Source organism: Ovis aries, chromosome 17 (assembly GCF_016772045.2).
Source record: "Ovis aries strain OAR_USU_Benz2616 breed Rambouillet chromosome 17, ARS-UI_Ramb_v3.0, whole genome shotgun sequence".
Classification (NCBI taxonomy): Eukaryota; Metazoa; Chordata; class Mammalia; order Artiodactyla; family Bovidae; genus Ovis; species Ovis aries.
In genome coordinates this window covers 41,012,806-41,034,272 of record NC_056070.1, presented here as the reverse complement: position 1 = coordinate 41,034,272, position 21,467 = coordinate 41,012,806, and the positions used below count along the sequence as shown (strand labels likewise).

The following is a 21,467-nucleotide window of genomic DNA, read 5'->3' as shown; positions in this document are numbered from 1 at the left end:
GGACAACCCAGAGGGATGGGATGGGGAGGGAGGCGAGAGGGGGTTTCAGGATGAGAGACACATGTACACCCACGGCTGATTCAGGTCAATGTGTGGCAAAAACCACCACAATATTTCCAATTAAAATAAATTAATTAATTTAATTAAACAAACAAACAAAAATCCCTATATTCTTTGATATCATCAGGAGCAAATATGCTTCGGTTACCTCACTTCCCTATCTCTACACACAAAACATAAAAAATAGTAAAGCCATTGAAGGGCACAATGGTACCAAATTTTCTACACAGTTTGCTCATATATTGCAAGCAGTACTCAGAAGGTTGAAACTATAGCGTCACAAGATAATCCATAGTCTTCTGAGGTCTCTTCAATAAATAGTCCCTGTATTACAGCATCATTAATACTAAAAGTTTCTTCTTGTGACAGTGTGAGGATACGTATAGCAGAAACTATGTCAAAGTCAGACTTTTGAATATCAAAAGGGAAAATTTAGTTTTATACTTTGAAAATTTATTAGTTAACCAGAGCACATTTCAGTGCCGCAAAGTTAGAAGCTTGTCATTTTTAAAGCCTAGACTGACATATTCTCCATGTCCTTTACCTTAGTAAAGTGACTCTATAGTCAAGTGAACCACTGTGAGTTTTTAACAATAAAAAGCAGGAATGTAATGTTCTCTAAATCCTCTCATCATCCTTGGCAGTCTTTGCTCCCTAGAGCCCAGCTACTTCAGCATGCCAACAGATATTGCCAAAGCTAATCCCAGATTTTCTCTGCTACTTGAAGCCAGGATAGAATCCGGTGGGATCATCCCTCATTATCTGCCAGCAAATGAATGAGAACCTATATTTGCTTGTTTGGACCCATTAATACATACATGGCTAGGGGCCATTTAGATTGGCAGTGCGCTAATTACACAAAAGCAATAAAACTGGCCCAAATTTTGTATTTGAAATACCAGCGTCGGGGTCCCTGGATTGCTATGTCTTTTGCTGTCAGAACACCTACCTGCATGTTAGTGTTTTTCTGCGCTGACCTCTAAAGCTGGCAGCGAGGCCCTTGGTCACTGAGCCATACGGATAAAGGGGAAGGATGCTTAGAAGCCTAACATCAATACCATGGAGACCACAGCTGGAATCTTTCTTTGCTGGGTGTATAGAACATTCCTACAGACTCAGTTTCCTTTTAATGAAAAGTAATATTTACTCTTAATAGTCAGTTGAAATTTTTACTTTTACTATTGTGCTGTGTGAGCTAAATCACCTCAGTAGTGTCTGACTCTTTGTGACCCTATGGACCATAGCCCACCAGGCTCCCCGTCCTTGAGATTTTCCAGGCAAGAATACTCGAGTGCATTAGCCATGCCCTCCTCCAGGGGATCTTCCTGACGGAGGGATCAAACTTTTATCTCTTATGTCTCCTGCATTGGCAGGCAGGTTCTTCAACTCGAGTGCCATCTGAAAAGCCCCTTTTACTATTATCACACCATTAAGAGAAAAAAATAAACCCACAGAATAAAGGGGGAAGAATAGGTCAGAGTTTAACACATACTAGTTGGTTCATTAAATTGACAAATTAAACCCTGAGCCAAGGCAAAAGTTAGAAGAGAGCATGCTAGGGGCCAGGCTTACCAGTTCACACTGTTGCTACTCACCGAATCTATGATCACAAGTTTACTACTCACAGACATCTGGGAGAAACTACCTTAATGGAAGAGGAAGTTTCCAAAGCATCATTTCTTCCACTCAGGGAACTTTTCCTCTTTTCCAGTCCTTTGCTGGAATCCATCCCTCTGAAACTCTCTTCCTAACTCCTGTGCTCATCTGATTTCTGCCAGTTCTTACGTTTCTATATTAAATGTCATATTCTTGGTCCATATTTTTTGACCTCAAATTTCATTAAGAACTAATAATATCTCACTTGTTTCTATAAGTTGTTGAATTCAATTATTAGACATAATATATTCCTCTGTGATGATCTGTCTCTTCTATCTGATTTAATGACTTTTGTGGGCATGGAAACAGTCTCAGCGTTTTATCCCAGCGCTAAACCTACTGAGTGTCTGGAGCAGAAAAGAGCTCATTTCAGAGTAACATATATAAACCACTATATGTGAAAGAGAAAACCAAGAAGGATCTACTGTACAACATAGGAAACTGCATACAATGCTCTGGAATAACCTAAATGGGAAAAAGAATCTGAAAAAGAATGGAGACATAGATATATAATTATAAATAGATAAATATAGCTGAATCACTTAGCTCCATACACCAGAAAATGACACAGCATTGTAAATCAAATATTTTCCAATATAATATAAAATTAAATCAAAAAAGCAAAAATAAAAATTTTTTAGAAAAGAAAAGAGCTCAAAAAGCATCTGTCAAATCCAACTGGAAATAAATATGTGTGACTTATTTTGTTTATAGTGAAACCAAACATCTCCCAAGACACCTTTATGTTGGCCCCTCTCTATAGAAACATCCCTTAACTTACCAACAAATAAACAAAAAATATAAATACAAGCAGGACTTTATTAATTAGTGAAAATATTAAGCATTTTCTATTCATTTGATTTTCATTTTCTAAACATCTCATTCTCTGCATTTAACAAAACTTTATTTCTTTACTGCAAGGCAAGTACGCTTTTATTTCTTTCACTTTTAACACTTTTAATTTCACACTTTGGATTTGTTATTTTGATATATAACCAGGTATTTTTCTTTGATCACCAAAAAAAAAAAAGCAATGCCCTGAGTAATTATAACATTTTTAGACATGCTGCTGCTAATTGAAAGGTTACAAAGTTGACTAAGACAGGGACTTGCCCTTGAGAAATGCACAGTTTATTAAAGAAGAGAGAGTAATCAAAAATAATTAAAACTTAATAGGCTGAACTCTAAATATAAGTATGAAAGCACATGAGAGCAGAAAAAATGAAATGGTTTGGGAATAATTTATAATTTAATACATTAAAAATGATAAAATACTTTAATTCTTATGTTGATATTTACCTCTACTATTACTTCTGGGTGATCAATTTCTTAATTAATATGAAATACCCACTGAGCACCTCCTGTGTTAACAAGCATTATTCTATATCCATTATGTGTATAAAAAGTATTGAATTTTCTAAATAACAATATGATTGTTATGGTCATATATAATCTATATAAACAGTATGATTATTCCTATTTTACAGTTGAGGAAACCAAGACCTAGAGAAGTTAAGTAGCTTCTCAGCATTCAAAAATTAGTTATTGGAAATTAGAATTCAAGCTTAGCAGGCTGGTTCCAGAATCTCAGTTCCTATTATACAGAGTAATTGAGGTTAACCTATTTGAGGTTAAAAAGCAAGTTTTCTATCTCCTAAATCTTCTGTTATTTTATTTAATCTTTTGAAAGAAATCTGACCAAATCTTGAAAACGCAAATGCTCTCTAGAACACTACTCTTTGTCATACTAATGGAGGAGAATTTTTATCCACTCAGTTCACAACCCCACGCTTCAAGAATAAAAGGTTACTTGTGCCTCTATCACATTTTACAGACCCAGTAAAATGCCATTGCCTTTGGGAATGTAGATTTGTTAACTGGGTGAAACAGAAAGAATGTTGTGTACAGAAAATTAACAACTGTGTTCTGTATTCTCTTGTCCTTGCTGCAACATCACAGAGCAAGTGACTTCAATTTGTTTCAGGCATAACTTTTCTAAGATTACTTTCAAAATCTATCTACTACAATCCAACATATTCCCAAACACCATTTAAAAAAGGCATATATCTGACTTAAAACAAAAATTTCAAAGCAATTGATGGGAAGCATTATCGTATAAAAAATAACTATTCATTATGGTACTCATAAAAAATGGCCAAAGCTTGCTCATTTATTTGCTCAGTAAACATTTTCAATAAACATTGTAAGTAAAGTCACTCAGTCGTGTCCAACTCTTTGTGACCCCGTGGACTGCAGCCCACCAAGCTCCTCAGTCCATGGGATTTTCCAGGCAAGAATACTGGAGTGGGTTGCCATTTCCTTCTCCAGGGATCTTCCCAACCCAGGGATCGAACCCAGGTATCCCGCATTGGAGGCAGACGCTTTAACCTCTGAGCCACCAGGGAAGCCCTCAATAAACATTGCATCATGCTAAATATAAGAAGTAAAAGGATAAAATATGACCTTACAAAAAATGTAAAATTTCTCTAGCGTAAAATCTACTATTGGAAAACTCAAAAGAAAACAATAAAGAAAAATTGTCTGAGACATTTAGGATTGGACAATGGCTAATTTTCCAGATATAAAAATGCTTCTATAAATCATTAAGGAAAAAATTATGGAATGCAATAAAAAGATCAATGATATGGACAAGCAATTCACAGAAAACAAAATGTAAATGATCAATAGGTGAAAATATGATATCCTCAATCTCACTTGTAATGAAAGAACTGGAATATACACAAGACCTTATAATCCTGCATAAAATCAGCAAAAACATTAGTTTTCCATTTACCAAAGTAAGAAAGAGAGGGAAACAGACACTCTCATACATTACTGGTAGAATTATAAAACACTGCAAAATCTAGTGAAAAATTAGCCTTTTGTCTGAGACTGTGGGAGTAAATAAATGTTGGATGAATTTTAAAAAAACATGTAAACCCATTCTCACAGATGCCTTCCTTGTATGTGTGTGTGTGTGTTTGTGTGCGTGTGTATATATATAGTTTGATCCATTTTTGTAAAACTGACCAAATCAACTCTTGAGTCAGATTAACCCTGACTTTCAGATCCAGTGATTTAACTGGAGCTATAATTAAGAACTCTAATCTTTGTGTCTTTACTTGAACAGAATTTTAGGAAAGGCTTGCTGAGATCTCATTCTCATGAATTATCAAGGATGAAAAAGACTGTCTTCCCCACCCAAGCAGCAGGAGCAGAGGGTAGACTACAACTAGAGCTGATCTGCCAAGAGCATCAGTTCCTGCTGAGGTAGTAGCCTGATACCTGGTGTCTCAAGCCAAAGGTGACCTTGGCTCATACAATTTGAGTGTATTGGAGGGAATCTTCCAGTTAATAAATGGCAAAGCCTGAACTACCATAACAGTGTGAACTATACCTGAGACAAGATGGATTGGGGAGATCACAAGGATTTGGTCATTGTGTGGATGAAAGGGTAAGTATCCTGAAGCACCTGCACAACTCCAAATTTTTGACTTGGAAAATTGGAAGACAGCTATCCACCCTCCACCCCCTATTCCACCCCCCATAAAATGAAGAGGAAGAGGCATTGTAGGAAACTTATCTCTCAAGTTGGAACTCTTTGAGTCTCACTCCATGTTCTATTGCATACCAGGTATACGATCCAGGTCATTATTTAATTTCTCTTTGCCTTGATTCCTCACCTCTAAAATGGGAATAACAGTATCTACTTTATAAGGTTGGTATGATAACTATACTGCTTAGGAGCAAGTCTTAGAACAGTGCCAGACATATAGCACATGTTATATGACTGATAGATCATTAATAGTATTAGTTTAAGAATTTGAAATATTTATCTTTGTTGAAAACTTATTAGCATGATACCTAGATACATCCTCACAACTACAGGCAATAGACACAATGATGATAAAAGCTGATGTACTCATGAGACTGTGGCTCAGCTGGGATTGGTTTTTGCTGAGTCAGGGTAATGAACAGAGAGTTACAACATAACTATATTTTTTAAAAAATAGCTCTCTTCCTCAACGTTCTACTGTATCTCTTATAGACAGAGAGTATAACTGCCCCCCTAAATAACTGCTTCAGACAAATGGTATACAGACATATATCATTTTATTGTGTTCCCCAGAAAATGTGGTTTTTACAAGTTGGCTTTGTAGAAAGAACAAATCTGACTCCATATTTTACTTTAACTTTTAACTTTAACTTTTGTATTCTATTGCTTTTGCTTCAAGTTAAGAATGTTGCTTAGAGCCATATATATACATGATAGCCCATTCTCAAGTCTCTAACTTTTGAGGGTGTAACATTTCTCCATTCATATAGGGAAAAAAAGCTGCAGATAGAGAATAACATTTGTCTTGTTGGAAGTTCACAGGAACATGGTGACCTTGCCTTTAATTAAACTCAGCATTTCTCCTGTAACTGTAAACACTGATGAAAATGTAGTCAGTTCTCCCCCAAACATTCAGCATATTGAAGAGAGCATCCCAAGCGGAGCAGAGGATATGCTTCAAGCAGATGACAACATGGAGATTTGCACTCCTGATCGGAGCTCCCCAGCAAAGGCCGAGGCTTCCCTCTAGAAATTCAGGACTTGATACCCCGGATATAAGCATTGTTCTAAAGCAGGATATGCCAGCAGAGTGTCCTGAGGCAGAGTTGAGGAAACAGGAAAGCAGTATGTCAGAAATCAAAATGGTGGGTGAGATGGGCAAACAGGACAGCGGCTCTGCCAGCTTGGCCAGTGCTGTAGAAAGTACCATAAAGAAAGACGCAGCTGAGAAAAGCCAGACCAGCCTCATGGATAATAAATGGAAGCCCCTGCAAGGTGTGGGCAGCCTTGCAGCATCCAGTGCTACAGACGTTAAGGCATTGACTGCTATGCCTGAGATGAAACCACAGGGTTTGAGAATAGAAATTAAAAGCAAAAATAAAGTTCGGCCGGGGTCTCTCTTTGATGAAGTAAGAAAGACAGCACGCTTAAACCGGAGGCCAAGAAATCAAGAGAGTTCAAGTGATGAACAGACACCTAGTCGAGATGGTGATAGCCAGTCCAGGAGTCCAAGTAGATCTAGAAGTAAGTTTGAGACCAAATCAAGACACAGAACAAGGTCTGTCTCCTATAGTCACTCAAGAAGTCGATCGAGAAGTTCCACATCATCCTATCGATCAAGAAGCTACTCTAGAAGTCGGAGTAGAGGATGGTATGATAGCTACTATAGCAGGAGTCGGAGCCGAAGTAGAAGCCCAAGGAGTGACAGTTACCACCGAGGCAGAAGCTACAATAGGCGATCCAGGAGTTGTAGATCTTATGGCTCTGACAGTGAAAGTGACCGAAGTTACTCTCATCACCGAAGTCCCAGTGAAAGCAGCAGATACAGTTGAAAGTGTCCCCCTTTTTTATATGAATTATATCTTACGTGTAAATATCTGGTAACTTAAAAATTTAAGAAACTTAATGGCAGTCTGTTGTTCTGTTTTGGTATTAGAGATGAATTTGAAAAATAGACACTTCCTAATTGTTATTTGTTTATTTACATGTACATAGAATTTAAAATACAGATATGTCTCCTTAAAAAAATAAAATAAAATAAAAATACTTTGCTGAAACCTTTGGGGGAGTTCCAGGTTTGGGAGTTTCCTTGCATGGTCCTGCAATAAGCATTTCTCTGTTTTAAACTCCAAGTTTCTGTTTGGTCTCACTGTGTATCAGGCACAAGATCTTGCATTTGGTAAGTCTGTGGCAACTCTGCATTGAGCAAGTTGATTGGAGTAATTTCTCAGCAGCATTATTTTTTTAATTAACCTAAGTGCATTGCTTTATTTAGACTTATGCTATTGCACCCTGAAGAGATTATAATAGACTCTCAAGCTAACTTTTACATGCACTGTGAAATGTAAAAATCTGTGTGACTGACTTTATCATCATATTCACTTTGTTGTAGTGGTCTGAAACAGGGTAAAAGAAAGTGTTGGTTGCTCAGTTGTGTCCGACTCTTTGTGACCCCATGACTGTAGCTCACCAGGTTCCTCTGTCCATGGAATTCTCCAGGCAAGAATACTATCGTGGATAGCCATTCCCTTCTCCAGGGAACCTTCCCGACTCAAGGATCAAACCTGGGTCTCCTGCATTGTAGGTAGATTTTTTACCATCTGAGCCACCAGAGAAGCCCAGTGGTCTGAAACCAAACCCCAAATCTCCTGTGATATGCCTGTATTTAGGACATCCTAAATATCACAAGAACATTGCCAATCCCATGTTCTTTCACACACTTTTCTTATCTTCTTTATCATTCACAGCCTATGACCCTACTCAAACTTCCTTCTTATTATTTTATGGCAAAAGGTTCTTCTTTTGACCTCATAACAATAGGAACTTATATTATCTCAGTCAGCCATTTTACTTGGATCTATCTTTTTGTTTTATACACTCTATTTTCCTAACTAAATAATGTTTTGCAAACCAAACTTGGGGTAGGGTAGTGAGGGATAACCATTTCACATGACTTTGCTGGCCCTGCATAGTGGATGTCGTGTAAATATATTTTCATTGGATGAGAACAGTTAGAGCTTCCTTCAACAGAAAGGAAAATGATAAAGAGGCTGTTGAGATTTAGTTGAAGTTTCCAAAATTAAATGTCAGACTTCTGTGGTGGTACAGTGGATAAGAATTTGCCTGCCACTACAGGAGACATGGGTTTGATCCCTGCTCCAGGAAGATCCCACATAGCTCGGAGTAACTAAGTCCAAGATCCGCAGCTACTGAAGCCCTTGAATAGAGCCCATGCTCCACAACAAGAGAAGCCACCACAATGAGAAACCCATGCACCATGATGAGGTATAGACCCCACTCACCACAACTAGAGAAAAAACACACACAGCAAACCAAGAATCAGGCAACAACAACAAAATATCACCAGAAACAAGGCTTGCCCTCTAATCATTATTGGTTAGCTCTTCTGATTATAGGCTGCAAATCTCAAGGTCTTTCTTTTCTTGAAGATTTCACCACTAGTTTCATGAACTCCCACTCCATCTTCTGCTCCTCCATGGCATCACCCTCAGGACTTTCAACAACTACGCTGCTCAAACCCTACAGTGAGTACCTTTACATACTTCATCCTAGATGTCTTCATACATTCTCCACTTTCTTGCTACAACATTTTATCACACCAACTTCTTTCATTAAACTAAAAATAACTTGGCAGTTGTTGTAAAATAATAGTGTAAAATATGAGAAATGCAATTAGACAAACTTGCTGAAATCTCTATTTGGGAACTTGCAACCTAAGTAACAACAAATGAAAAGAGGTAACTGTTGAGAAACAATTCTTCATGGCATTTCTGCATGTATTACATCAAGCTTTGTTCTGCAACATTTGTTCAAGGATGTCAATATAACAGAAAGCACTGCAACTTACAAAGACTGTCTCCTTCTGGGATGGAAGATAGATTTTCTTCCTGACCCAATAATAAAAATAATGTCTCCTTCTGGGGCAAATGTTGGGCAGGTCTGCTAGCAGTATCTCATTAGATTGGTGGTTTTCTACAGCAAACATTATTCTCAATGGTGAAAAACTGAAAGCATATCCTCTAATTTCAGGAATGAGACAAGGGTCCTCAGTCTCATGACTATTATTCAACATAGTTTTGGAAGCCCAAGCCATGACAATCAGAGAAGAAAAAGAAATAAAATGGGTCCAGGCTGAGAAAGAAGTAAAACTCTCACTGTTAGCACAGAAAACCCTAAAGATACTATCAGAAAATTACTAGAGCTAATCAGTGAATTTAGTCAAGTCACAGGATACAAAATCAATACACAGAAATCTCTTGCATTCCTATACACTAACAATGAAAGATCAAACAGAAATTAATGAGTCAGTCCCATTCATCATTGTAACAAAAATAATAAAACACCTAAGAGTAAACCTACCTAAGGAGACAAAAAAGTTGTATACAGAAAGTGTATAAGACACTTGATGAAAGTAATCAAAGACAAAATAAACAGACGAAGAGATATACCATGCTCCTGTTTTGGAAGAATCAATATTGTGAAAATGACTACACTACTCAAAGCAATCTACAGATTTGATACAATCCCTATCAAATTACCAATGGCATTTTTCATAGAACTGGAACAAAAATTTCATAATTCATATGAAAATACAAAAGACTTTGAATAGCCAAAGCAATCTTGAGAAAGAAGAATGGAACTGGAGAAATCAACCTTCCTGACTTTATACTACAAAGCTATAGTCATCAACACAGAATGGTACTGGCACAAAAACAGAAATATAAACCAGTGGAACAAGATAGAAAGCCCAGAGATAAATCCATGCACCTATGGGGCACCTTATCTTTCACAAAAGAGACAAGAATATACAATGGAGAAAAGACTGCCTCTTCAATAAATGGTGCTGGGAAAACTGGACAGCTACATGTAAAAGAAAGAAACTAGAACACTTCCTAAAACTATACACAAAGATAAACTCAAAATGGATTAAAGACCTCAGTGTAAGGGCAGAAACTATAAAACTCTTGGAAGAAAACATAGACAGAACCCCCTTTGACTTCAAGATCCTCTACGACAAACTGCCTAGAATAATGGAAATAAAAACAAAAATAAACAAATGGGGCCTAATTCAACTTAAAATCTTTTGTACAGCAAAAGAAAGCATAAACAAGATGAAAAGACAACCCTCAGAATGGGACAAATTAATAGCAAATGAAATAACTGACAAAGAATTAATTTCCAAAATATACAAGCAGCTTAGGCAGCTCAATATCAGAAAAACAACACAATCAAAAAAATGGGCATAAGACCTAAACAGACATTTCTCCAAAGAAGATATATAGATGGCCAGTAAAATGCTGGGCAGTGCTTACTATTAGAGAAATGCAAGTCAAAACTGCAATGAGGTATCACCTCACACCAGTCAGAATGTGCTTAGTTGCTTGGTAGTGTCTGGCTCTTTGCAACACTTTGGACTGTAGCCTGTCAGGCTCCTCTGTCCATGGGATTTCCCAGGCAAGAATGCTGGAGTGTGTTGCCATTTCCTTCTCCAGGGGATCTCCACCCAGGGATCGAACGAGTGTCTCCAGTGTCTCCCGCACTGCATGTGGATTCTTTACCTGCTGAGCCATCAGAATGGCCATCATCAAAAACATCTACAAACAGTAAATGCTGGAGAGGCTGTGGAGAAAATGGAGCCTTCTTGCACTATTGGTGGGAATGTAAATTGATACAGCCACTATGGAGAACAATATGGAGATTTCTTTCTTTAAAAACTAGGAATAAAACTACCATATGACTGAGCAATCCCACTACTGGGCATAGACCCGAAGAAAACCATAATTCTAAAAGACACAGGTGCCTTGATGTTCACTCTAGCACTATTTTCAATAGCCATGACATGGAAGCAACCTAGATTTCCATCAACAGATGAATGGATAAAGAAGCCATGGTAGATATAATGGAATATTACTCACCCATGAAAGGAACAAATTTTAGTCAGTTCTAGTGAGGTGGATGAACCTAGAGCCTGTTATACAGAGTGAAGTAAGTCAGAAAGAGAAAAACAAATATCATATATTAACATATATGGAATCTAGAAAAATGGTACTATTGAACATATCTGCAGGGCAGGAATAGAGATGCAGACATAGAGAACAGACTTGTGCACACAGCAGGGGAAGGAGAGGGCAGGACAAATTGAGAGAGCAGTGTTGAAACATATACATTACCATATACAAAATAAATAGCTAGTGGGAAATTGCTGTTTAACACAAGGAGCTCAACCTGATCCTCTGAAAATCTAGACAGGTGGGATGGGGTGCAGGGTGGGAGGAAGATTCAAGAGGGAGGGGACATATGTATACTTATAGCTGATTCACATTTTTGTATGGCAGAAACCAACACAACATTGTAAAGCAATTATCCTCCAATTAAAAATAAAAAATAAATATGCTTCATTTATAAATATTAATTATGAACCTCCAGAAAGAAAAATTAAGAAAATAGTCACTTTTAAAATTATATAAAAAAGAATAAATTAGTTAGAAATAAACCCGATCAAAGAAGAAAAAAAGATCTGTACTCTGAAAGCTAAGAGAGATTGAAGATAACAGAACAGATGGAAAGATATTTTGTGCTGATAGATTGGAAGAATCAATATTTTTTTAAATGACTATACTACTCAAGCAATCTACATATTTAGTGCAATCCCTGTCAAAACACCAATGACATTTATCACAGGACTAGAGCAAACAACTCCAAAATTTGTATGAAAACAAAAAGACCCAAAAGAGCCAAAGCAATCTTGAGAAAGAAGAAGAAAAAAAACAAAAACAAAAAACTAGAGTTTTCACAGTCCCTGATTTCAAGGTATACTACAAAACTACAGTAATCAAAGCAGTATGGTACTGACATAGAAACAAACATATAGATCAATGGAATAGAATAGAGAGCCCGCAAATAAACCAAAGCTTATATGGTCAATGAATCTACAATAAAGCAGGCAAGAATATACAGTGGGGAAAGACAGCCTCTTCAATAAGTGGTGGTGGGAAGACTGTACTGCTGTGTACAATAGAATCGATCTGGACTACTTTTTCATATCATATGAAAAATAAAGTCAAAAATGGATTAAAGACCTAAATATAAGGCCCGAAGCCATAAATCTAGGAGAGAACATTAACAGTATGCTCTTTGACGTGTGTCTTAACAGTATTTTTTTTTTCTGGGATCTATCTCCTCAGGCAAGGGAAACAAAAGGAAAGATAAACAAATGGGACTACCAAACCTAAAAGCTTTTACACAGTAAGGTAAACTGTCAACAAAAGGAAGGCCACTTCTGAATGGGAGGATATATTTGCAAACTATATACCTATATATAGGTATATATAGGGGCTTATATACCTATATACATACTATATAACTATATACCTATATATAGGTATATATAGGGGTTAATATTCAAAATATACAAAGAATTCATACAATTCAACATCAAAAAACAGTTTAAAAATGGGCATAGAATATGAACAACCATTTTTCCCAAAGAAGACATTCAGATGGCCAACAAGCACATGAGAAGATGCTGAACACCCCTAATCACCCGGGAAATATAAAACCACAAGGAGAAAAAATCAGCAAAGAAAGGGACTTCCCTGCAGTCCAGCAGTTAAGACTCCACACTTCTGCTGTAGTGGGTGAGAGTTCAATCCCTAGTCGGGGAACTAAGATCCTGCATACCAACTGCTCCACTCCCCCCAAAATCAGCAAACAACCACAAGGAGATACTACCTCACGCCTGTCAGAATAGCTACTATCAAAGGATAACAAATTTTTGGCAAGAACGTAGAGAAAAGGGAAACCTTGTGCAATATTGGTGGGCATGAAAATTGGTGCATCTGGTCCCATCACTTCATGGCAAATAGATGAGGAAACAATGGAACCAATGACAGAGTTTATTTTCTTGAACACCAAAATCACTGCAGATGGTGACTGCAGCCATGAAATTAAAAGCCACTTGCTCCTTAGAAGAAAAGTTATGACAAGCCTAGACAGTTTATTAAAAAGCAGGGATATTACTTTGCCAACAAAGGTCTATCTAGTCAAAGCTATGGTTTTTCCAGTAGTTATGTATAGATGTGAGAGTTGGACTACAAAGAAAGCTGAGCACTGAAGAATTGATGCTTTCGAACTGTGGTGTTGGAGAAGACTCTTGAGAGTCGTTTGGACTGCAAGAAGATCAAACCAGTCAGTCCTAAAGGAAATCAGTCCTGAATATTCATTGGAAGGACTGATGCTGAAGCTGAAACTCCAATCCTTTGGCCACCTGATGTGAAGAACTGACTCATTTGAAAAGACCCTGATGCTAGGAAAGATTGAAGGCAAGAGGAGAAGGGGACAACAGAGGATAAGATGATTGGATGGCATCACCAGCTCAAATGGACATGAGTTTGAGCAAGCTCTGGGAGTTGGTGATGGACAGGGAAGCCTGGCATGTTGCAGTCCATGGGGTCACAGAGCCAGACATGACTGAGCAACTGAACTGAACTGAACTGATGGAGGTTCCTCAAAAACTTTTAAAAATATAACTGCTATATGATCTACTAATTTCACTTCTAAGTATTTACCTGAAGGAAACATTAATTTGAAAAGATATACCATTGTTCATTGCAACATTATTTACAATAGCCAAGATGTGGAAGTAACTTGTGTCCATCCATAGATGAATGGATAAAGATGTGAGATATCTACATATATGTATATATATATATATATAAAACTTCTCAGCCATAAAAAAGTGAAAACTTGCCATTTGTGACAACGTGGATGATCTAGATGGCATTATGCTAAATTAAATAAGTCAGACAAAGACAAACACCATATTTATATGTGCAATCTAAAAAATAAACAAAAGATCAAAACAAAAGGAAAACTGACTTCTAAATGTAGAGGAAAAAAAATGGGTGGTTGCCAGAGAGGAGGGAGATTGACAGGTGAAATAAGCAACAGGGATTAAGAAATACAAACCTCCAGTTATAAAGTAAACAAGTCACAAGAATGTAACATACAGCATAAGGAATATAACTAATAATATTGTAATGACTTTTATGGGGACAGATGAATGCTAGCTTTACCACAGTGCTCATTTCATAATGCCTGCAAATGTCAAATCACTGTGGAGTATTCCTGAAACCAGCAAAATGTTGTACATCTTTTCATTTTTTAGTTTTTTAGTTCAAAAGAAATGAAATAAAGACTGGAGGTTTTCTTAGAAGGTACAAAAACCCACTGTGTGCAGCATTCAGTGAGGTCACTCTGTAACTCCCCAGTGGGCCTTGAGGGCAGAGGAACATGGGTAATGAAGTCATTTGTCTCTCATCTGGGAGTCCTTTGTCTTCTGTTAACATCTATGGCTGGCTAACCTGTTAGCCTACAAGCAGAGTAAGACCTCAGACACTTCACAGTTCTCAATAATAACCTCTTTACGCCTCAGTGACTTTACCTGTACAATGGACAGAAGGTGTCTACCTCACAGAGAGAGTGTGCTAATAAATGGAATGATAAGAGTATACATATACGGAGCCCTGCCTGAGCCTCACAGCTGCACAGCTCATCAGTATCTGGTGCTTCCTGATGGCCTCCTCCCCAAAGCAAGTGGCCTGCTCCCAGCTCAGTTCTCACTGGTGGCTGTGAGGCATGGACACCAGAGATCGTCTCTTCTTGAAAGTTCCTAATCCCTGTCCTGTGGCTCTCACCAAACTGGGTTTCTTTCTACACTTTTTCTTTTTTCTTTTTGGCCACACTGCATCTTGATTGCTGCCTGGGCTTTCTCTAACTGCAGTGAGCAGGGGCTACTCTCTGGTTGCAAGGCACAGGATTCTCATTGCAGTGGCTTCTCTTATTGTGGAGCACGGGCTTTAGGGGGATGGGGGCTTCAGTAGTTGTGGCGTGTAGGCCCAGCTGCTCCGAGCACGTGGGATCTTCCTGGACCAGGGATCAAACTCGTGCCCCGGCATTGGCAGGCAGATTCATAACCACCAGATCACCAGGGAAGCCCCTCTTTCTACATTTTTGTCCGTCTCTAGTTCCTTGCTGAAAAGACACACACACACATATGCACACACAAAATTAACAAAAGGAGAATGTTCTGTAGATGTCCTAAGATAGTCTTAAATTGCCATAAAAATGCTAATTAACAATACAACAGCAGGCAGCTTTTCTAAAGTGGAAGAAGAGGAAAGCAGTAATTGGAATGAGGGGACAGGAAGAGTCATGAGATCCTCATCAGAAGGAGATAAAAGTTATAAGAAACCTATAAAACATCTAATCATACAGTTATGTAGATGGCCAATATTTATTATTCTCCAATGTCAATCTTAATGATGTATTTACAAAGAATTACTGGAAAGAAAACAGGAAATGGTGACTGTAAGAAAAGTGACCAAGGGACCACTGAAACAGTGTGGAAAAATAGAAAAAAAGACAAACTTCTACTATCACCAGATCCCAGGATTCCAGCCCAGTTTTGAGCAGCTGTGACAACTTGGGTGAGTTACTTAACCTCAGTTTACTTACCTTCCAAGTGCTGTAAGACTACCTACCTTGAAAAGCCACTGATGGGTTATCATAATAAATTGTATGTATGATAGGTATGACGATTCTAGTAGTAATGTACTGAAGAATTACCTATTCAGAAATTAATAAAAGGACTGAGGGACATTTCTGAACATTTCCTAAGAGGATATAATGTCTTATGATGTTGTACCAGGCTTGCCAAATACAACATTATAGAATTTAAACTACACTTTCATAAAAACCCAGAAGGTGCAGAAACTTCCTAACTGCGGACTTCCATAACTCAGTGTTAGTCTTAGGTAACTACTTACTTGATTAAAAAAAAACTTACCTGTAACAAAAAATCAAAGAGGGCCATCTTGGACCACTCGTGGTGATGTATTTCAGTACAGCCCCATTCAGGCTTGGGTACTCGACCATTCTGCCAGCACTTCTGTTTCAGCAACTGCTGATAAGTTCCCCAAGTGAGCTTAACAGAAGAGTGGGTCTCATTATTTGTTGGAGACAAAGATGGATCCCAGAGGATGAAAGGACATGGGCGGCCATCTATAAAAGCCCAAAAAAAAAAAAAGAAGAAAAAAACAGTTAGCAAGTTACTGACTCTGTGTGTGCCTTTGGATGTCATTCACTCTTGCACAACTTTACATTCTCACCTGTCCTGTGCTAGAATTGGATTACATAACATTTAAGCTCCCTTTGTCTTCTGAGTAATTTAATATTCATATACCTTTATGATGCTTCCTGATAACAGTTTATAGATGGAAAGTAACTATTAGACAAGGAAAGAAAAGGATTTTTAAAAAAAGATACTTTACAGATGTGGCAGGAATAGGGCTATAACCACCAATAACAACGCCTTCTGGTTAATGTGGTTTTATTCCACATCTAAAAGCAGCCACCATGAAAAAGGAAAGAATCCAGACATTTATAATTGTCTATTCAGTGTCTGAGTGGAGCTGCACTCTATCTGTAATAACAACTGTCTGATTTTCTGAGGCCACAGTATGATGTTAGGAAGAAAAAGAATTTTTAGAAGTTGCAAATTTAAAAGTGAAATTGCATGTTTCACACCAAACATGCAAGTGAAATTGCATGTTTCACTATAATCTCCAAAGAAAGAAAAAGGAAGTAAGAGGTTTAGAGGTGTTTTGGATTTGTTTCTTTTTTTTTTTTTCTTTTCTGATAGAACAATGGCACTGCTGGTAAACAATCGTTTATTCACATAAAACCACCCGAAGTACATTTAAGCAAATATCATCTTTATCAATTTCCAGTGCATAGAATATATTTCAAAGAAAATGTCACTTGAATGTTTTTGTCTCAGTTTTGATAGCTTAGAAATTTCACTGCTAAACTGTACATTAAATGATACTGCAGGCTTAAAACCAAAAGTCTCTCTCTCAAGCCTCCATGTCTGTCAAATACAGTCACTCAAAGAGGATGATGAGCAGCTTTGCTTGTAACTTAAAAATCAGAATGATCTCTTGAAAAAAGGAAGAGAAAGTAAGTCACAAAGATCTGAAAAATCACATTTAACTCATTCTTAACAAGCCTGAACAATAGAAGCCTCTGAAACTATGGTTGGAATGTCAAGACACATCACAGGGATTTTTAAAGCTTTTTCAAATAAGCTGAGAGGTTCTCAATCTATAACTGTTTTTGTTAAAGACTTGTTTTCCCACCCTGCTTGTTTGCCTTTGTGTAGAGCTCTTATCTCTAGTCTTTAGAGCAAGGACAGTCACCCTTCTAACCACTCTTCAATTTGGTGTGCCAGGGACCTCAATAATATTAGTAACATCCACTTAATCATCCTAAGCACCTACATTCCACTTTTGTTCAAAGGAAAAATCTTTCTCCTTTTAGCCTTGCAATTTAGGCCAGGGCATGTAGAAAATCCTTTAGACTGTGGAAAATAGGTCACAGTCACTGATGTACAATTAAAAGAAAAATAAAGAAAGAGGAATCATAACTAAAGAACTTAATTGTTATCTCACTCCTTTTTATTTCCTTTACTGTACTAAATGGTTTCATGCTACTGGGACCTAATTATCTTCTTAGATGCTAGATAAGTATAATGTTAACTGTATATGTTCCAAATACTATGCCAATTTTAAAAATAATAATAATAATTTCAGGTAGAAGCAGTTAACCCTAAAGGAAATCAACGCTGAGCATTCACTGGAAGGACTGAAGCTCCAATACTTTGGCTACCTGATGCGAAGAGCCAGCTCATTGGAAAAAACCCTGGTGCTAGGAAAGATTGAAGGCAAAAGGAGAAGGGCGTGGCAGAGGATGAGATAGTTTGAAAGCATCACCAACTAAATGGACATGAATTTGAGCAAACTCTGGGAGACAGTGGAGGACAGATGAGCCTGGCGTGCTTCAGTCTGTGGGATAGCAAAGAGTCAGACATGACTTAGTAGCTGAACAACAATAACAACAGGAGCAGTCCATCATGCAGTGCGAGACACGAATAAACCAGTGTAGCCAAGCACGTGTAAGAGACACAGCATAGCTTTCAAAGATTTTGTTGTTGTTGTTTAGTCACTAAATCATGTCCAACTCTTTGGGACCCCATGGATTGTAGCCCACTGGGATCCTCTGTCCATGGATTTCCCAGGCAAGGATATTTGAGTGGGTTACCATTGCCGTCTCCATAGGATCTTCCCAACCCAGGGATCAAACTTGCATCTCCTGCGTGTGTTTCCTTCATTGCAGGTGGATTCTTTACCACTGTGCCTCCAGGGAAGCTTTGAAAGATATGGACTTCAAAATATTAATACCAAGAGGCTCTATCAGCCAGTATCTTTGGAACAAAGTGATACACAGCTAGCACTTTGCATTCTCAGTGATAGAAAGTACTCAAGCGGAGTCGAAATCCAACACTGAACTCCAACAAAACAAATCAATGTACCAGAAAGAAGACCAACAGTCTCCTCAGCACATGAGGCCCTCAGAGAAAGGAGGAAATGATGCACATAAGCAGTTAACAATTTCTGCATTGCTTTTTCCTTTGCTTTAGAAATATTTGTTTCATTTTTTTTTTAAAAAGTAAATCTATTCATGTTAGGAAATGTGGAAAAACATTAAAATGTATAGCTAAAAGATGACCTCTTACTATATATAGGAAACACTAAAGTTTCCACCAAAAAAGAAAAAACAGATGGAACTAATAAATGAATTTAGTAAAGTTACAGGATAAAAGATTGATATATAGATATCTACTGCTCTTCTATATACTGAAAATGAACTCTCAGAAAGAGAAATTAAGGAAACAATCACATTTACAATCATATCAAAAAGAATAAAATTCCTAAGAATAAACTTACTCAAGGAGGTAAAAAATCTATTTACTGAAAAATATAAAACATTAATGAAGAATTTTGAAAATTATATCAATACAGAAAATGGAAAGATATCCCATGCCCTTGTATTGGAATAATTAATATTGTTAAAATGGTCATACTACCCAAAGCCACCTACAGATTTACTATAATATCTATCAAAATACCCATGATACTTTTCACAAAACTAGAACAAATAATCCTAAAATTTATATGAAGCCCAAAAGACCCCCAATTCTCAAGGCAATCCTGAGAAAAAAGAACAGAGCTAAAGGAATCACGCTCTCTGACTTCAGACAATACTGCAAAGCTATAGTGATCAAAATAGTATAGAACTGGCACAAAATCAGACACACAGATCAATGGAACAGAATAGAGAATGGAGAAGTAAACTCACACCCATAGAGTCAATCTACAACAAAGGAGGCAAGAATATTCAATGAAGAAAATGCAGTCTCTTCATTAAGTGATGCTGGAAAAACTGGACAGCTACATGTTGAAAGAATGAGATTAGATGTTTCCTCATACCATGTACAATAAACTCAAAATGAATTAAAGACCTAAATGTAAGACCTGAAACCATAAAACTCCTAGAAGAAAAACACAGACAGAATATCCTTTGACATAAATCATAGCAATATTTTTTGGAACCAGCTCCTAAGATAAAGGAAATAAAAACAAAAATAAACAAATGAGACCTAATTATACTTAAAAACATTTACACAGCAAAGGAAACCATAAACAAAACAGAAAGAAAATATTTGTAAATGAAATGACTGACAAGGGGCTAATATCCAACATACATAAACAGCTCATACAATTCAATATCAGAAAAACAAAGAAGGCTTTAAAAAATGAGAATACATGAATAGACATTTTTCCAAAGAAAACTTATAGATGGCCAATAGGTTATGAAAGGATACTTAATCTGCTATTCATCAGAGAAATGCAAATCAAATCACAATGAGATATCACCTCACATCTGTCAGAATGGCTAACATAATAAAGAATACAAATGATGAATCTCCATACTGTTCTCCACAGTAGCTATGTTAATTTATATTCCCACCAACAGTGCAAGAAGGTTAGAATTACCTGTTATGCTCCGAGCCCGTATCTCCGAACGAGGTTACTCCCTTTCACCAGGAGAGTTGTCCTCCCCGGGGGGACGGAGATCCCGGACGAGCCCCGAAATGTTATGCTGCGAGCCCGTATCTCCGAACCGACCGAGAGAGCAAGTCCACCACAGTAATGCAAAAACAAGAAGGGAGTTTATCTCTAGCACGCTAGGGCTCTTGTCGGATTCCCTTGTGTGGGATGAGACTTGAGCCCTAGCGCGCTAGAGATAAACTCCCTTCTTGTTTTTGCATTACTGTGGTGGACTTGCTCTCCCTGTCGGTTCGGAGATACCGGCTCGGAGCATAACATTACCTTATGACCCAACAATTCCAATACTGGGCATATACCCTGAGAAAACCATAATTGAAAGAGACACATGTACTCCAGTGTTTGTTGCAACACTTTTTACAATAGCTAGGACATGGAAGCAACCTAGACATCCATCAACAGATGAATGGATATGGAAGCATTCCTATGGAATGGACATGGAAGCAACCTAGACATCCATCAACAGATGAACTGTGGTGTATATATATGTATATGTACATGTGTATATACAGACAAACATAATGAAATATTATTATAAAATATCAACTATAAAAAAGAACACATTCGAGTCAGTCCTAATGAAGTAGATGAACCTAGAGTCTATTCTACAGGGTGAAGTGAGAAAGAGACAGACAAATGTTGCATATTAACACATGAGTATGAAATCTGAAAAGACGGCACTGATGAACCTATTTGTGAGGCAGCAATGCAGATGCAGACATAGAGTGCAGACTTGTGGACACAGTGGGGGAAGAGAGGGTGGGACAATTGAGAGAACAGTATGGAAACATGTATCACCATATGTGAAATAGATAGCAAGTCAGAATTTGCTGTGTGATCCAGGGAGATCAACCCAGTGCTCTGTGACCACCTAAAGGGGTAGGATGGCGTGAGAGATGGGGGGTGGGGCTCAGGAGAGAAGGGACATAGGTATCCCTGTGGCTGAATCACGTTAATGTATAGCAGAAACCAATACAATATTGTAAAGCAATTATCCTCCAATAACAAAAAAGAACACAAATAACACAAGCTGGAGAGAGTATAGAGGAAAGGGAACCCTCCTACACTGTTACTAGCAAGGCAAATTGGTGCAGCCACTGTGGAAAACAATATGAAGGTTTCTCAAAATACTAAATACAGAGCTACCA

General features: G+C 37.6%; 1 protein-coding gene across 2 annotated transcripts in view; it reads right to left on the bottom strand.

Moving 5' to 3' along the window:
• Positions 1–21,467, bottom strand: part of GASK1B (golgi associated kinase 1B) — a 72,072-nt gene that overhangs the window by 29,275 nt on the left and 21,330 nt on the right. For both annotated transcript variants that reach the window (XM_042234411.2, XM_027956333.3), the window contains exon 3: positions 16,140–16,354. In XM_042234411.2, coding sequence (XP_042090345.1) covers positions 16,140–16,354 — 215 coding nt within the window. The remainder of the gene's footprint in view (positions 1–16,139; positions 16,355–21,467) is intronic.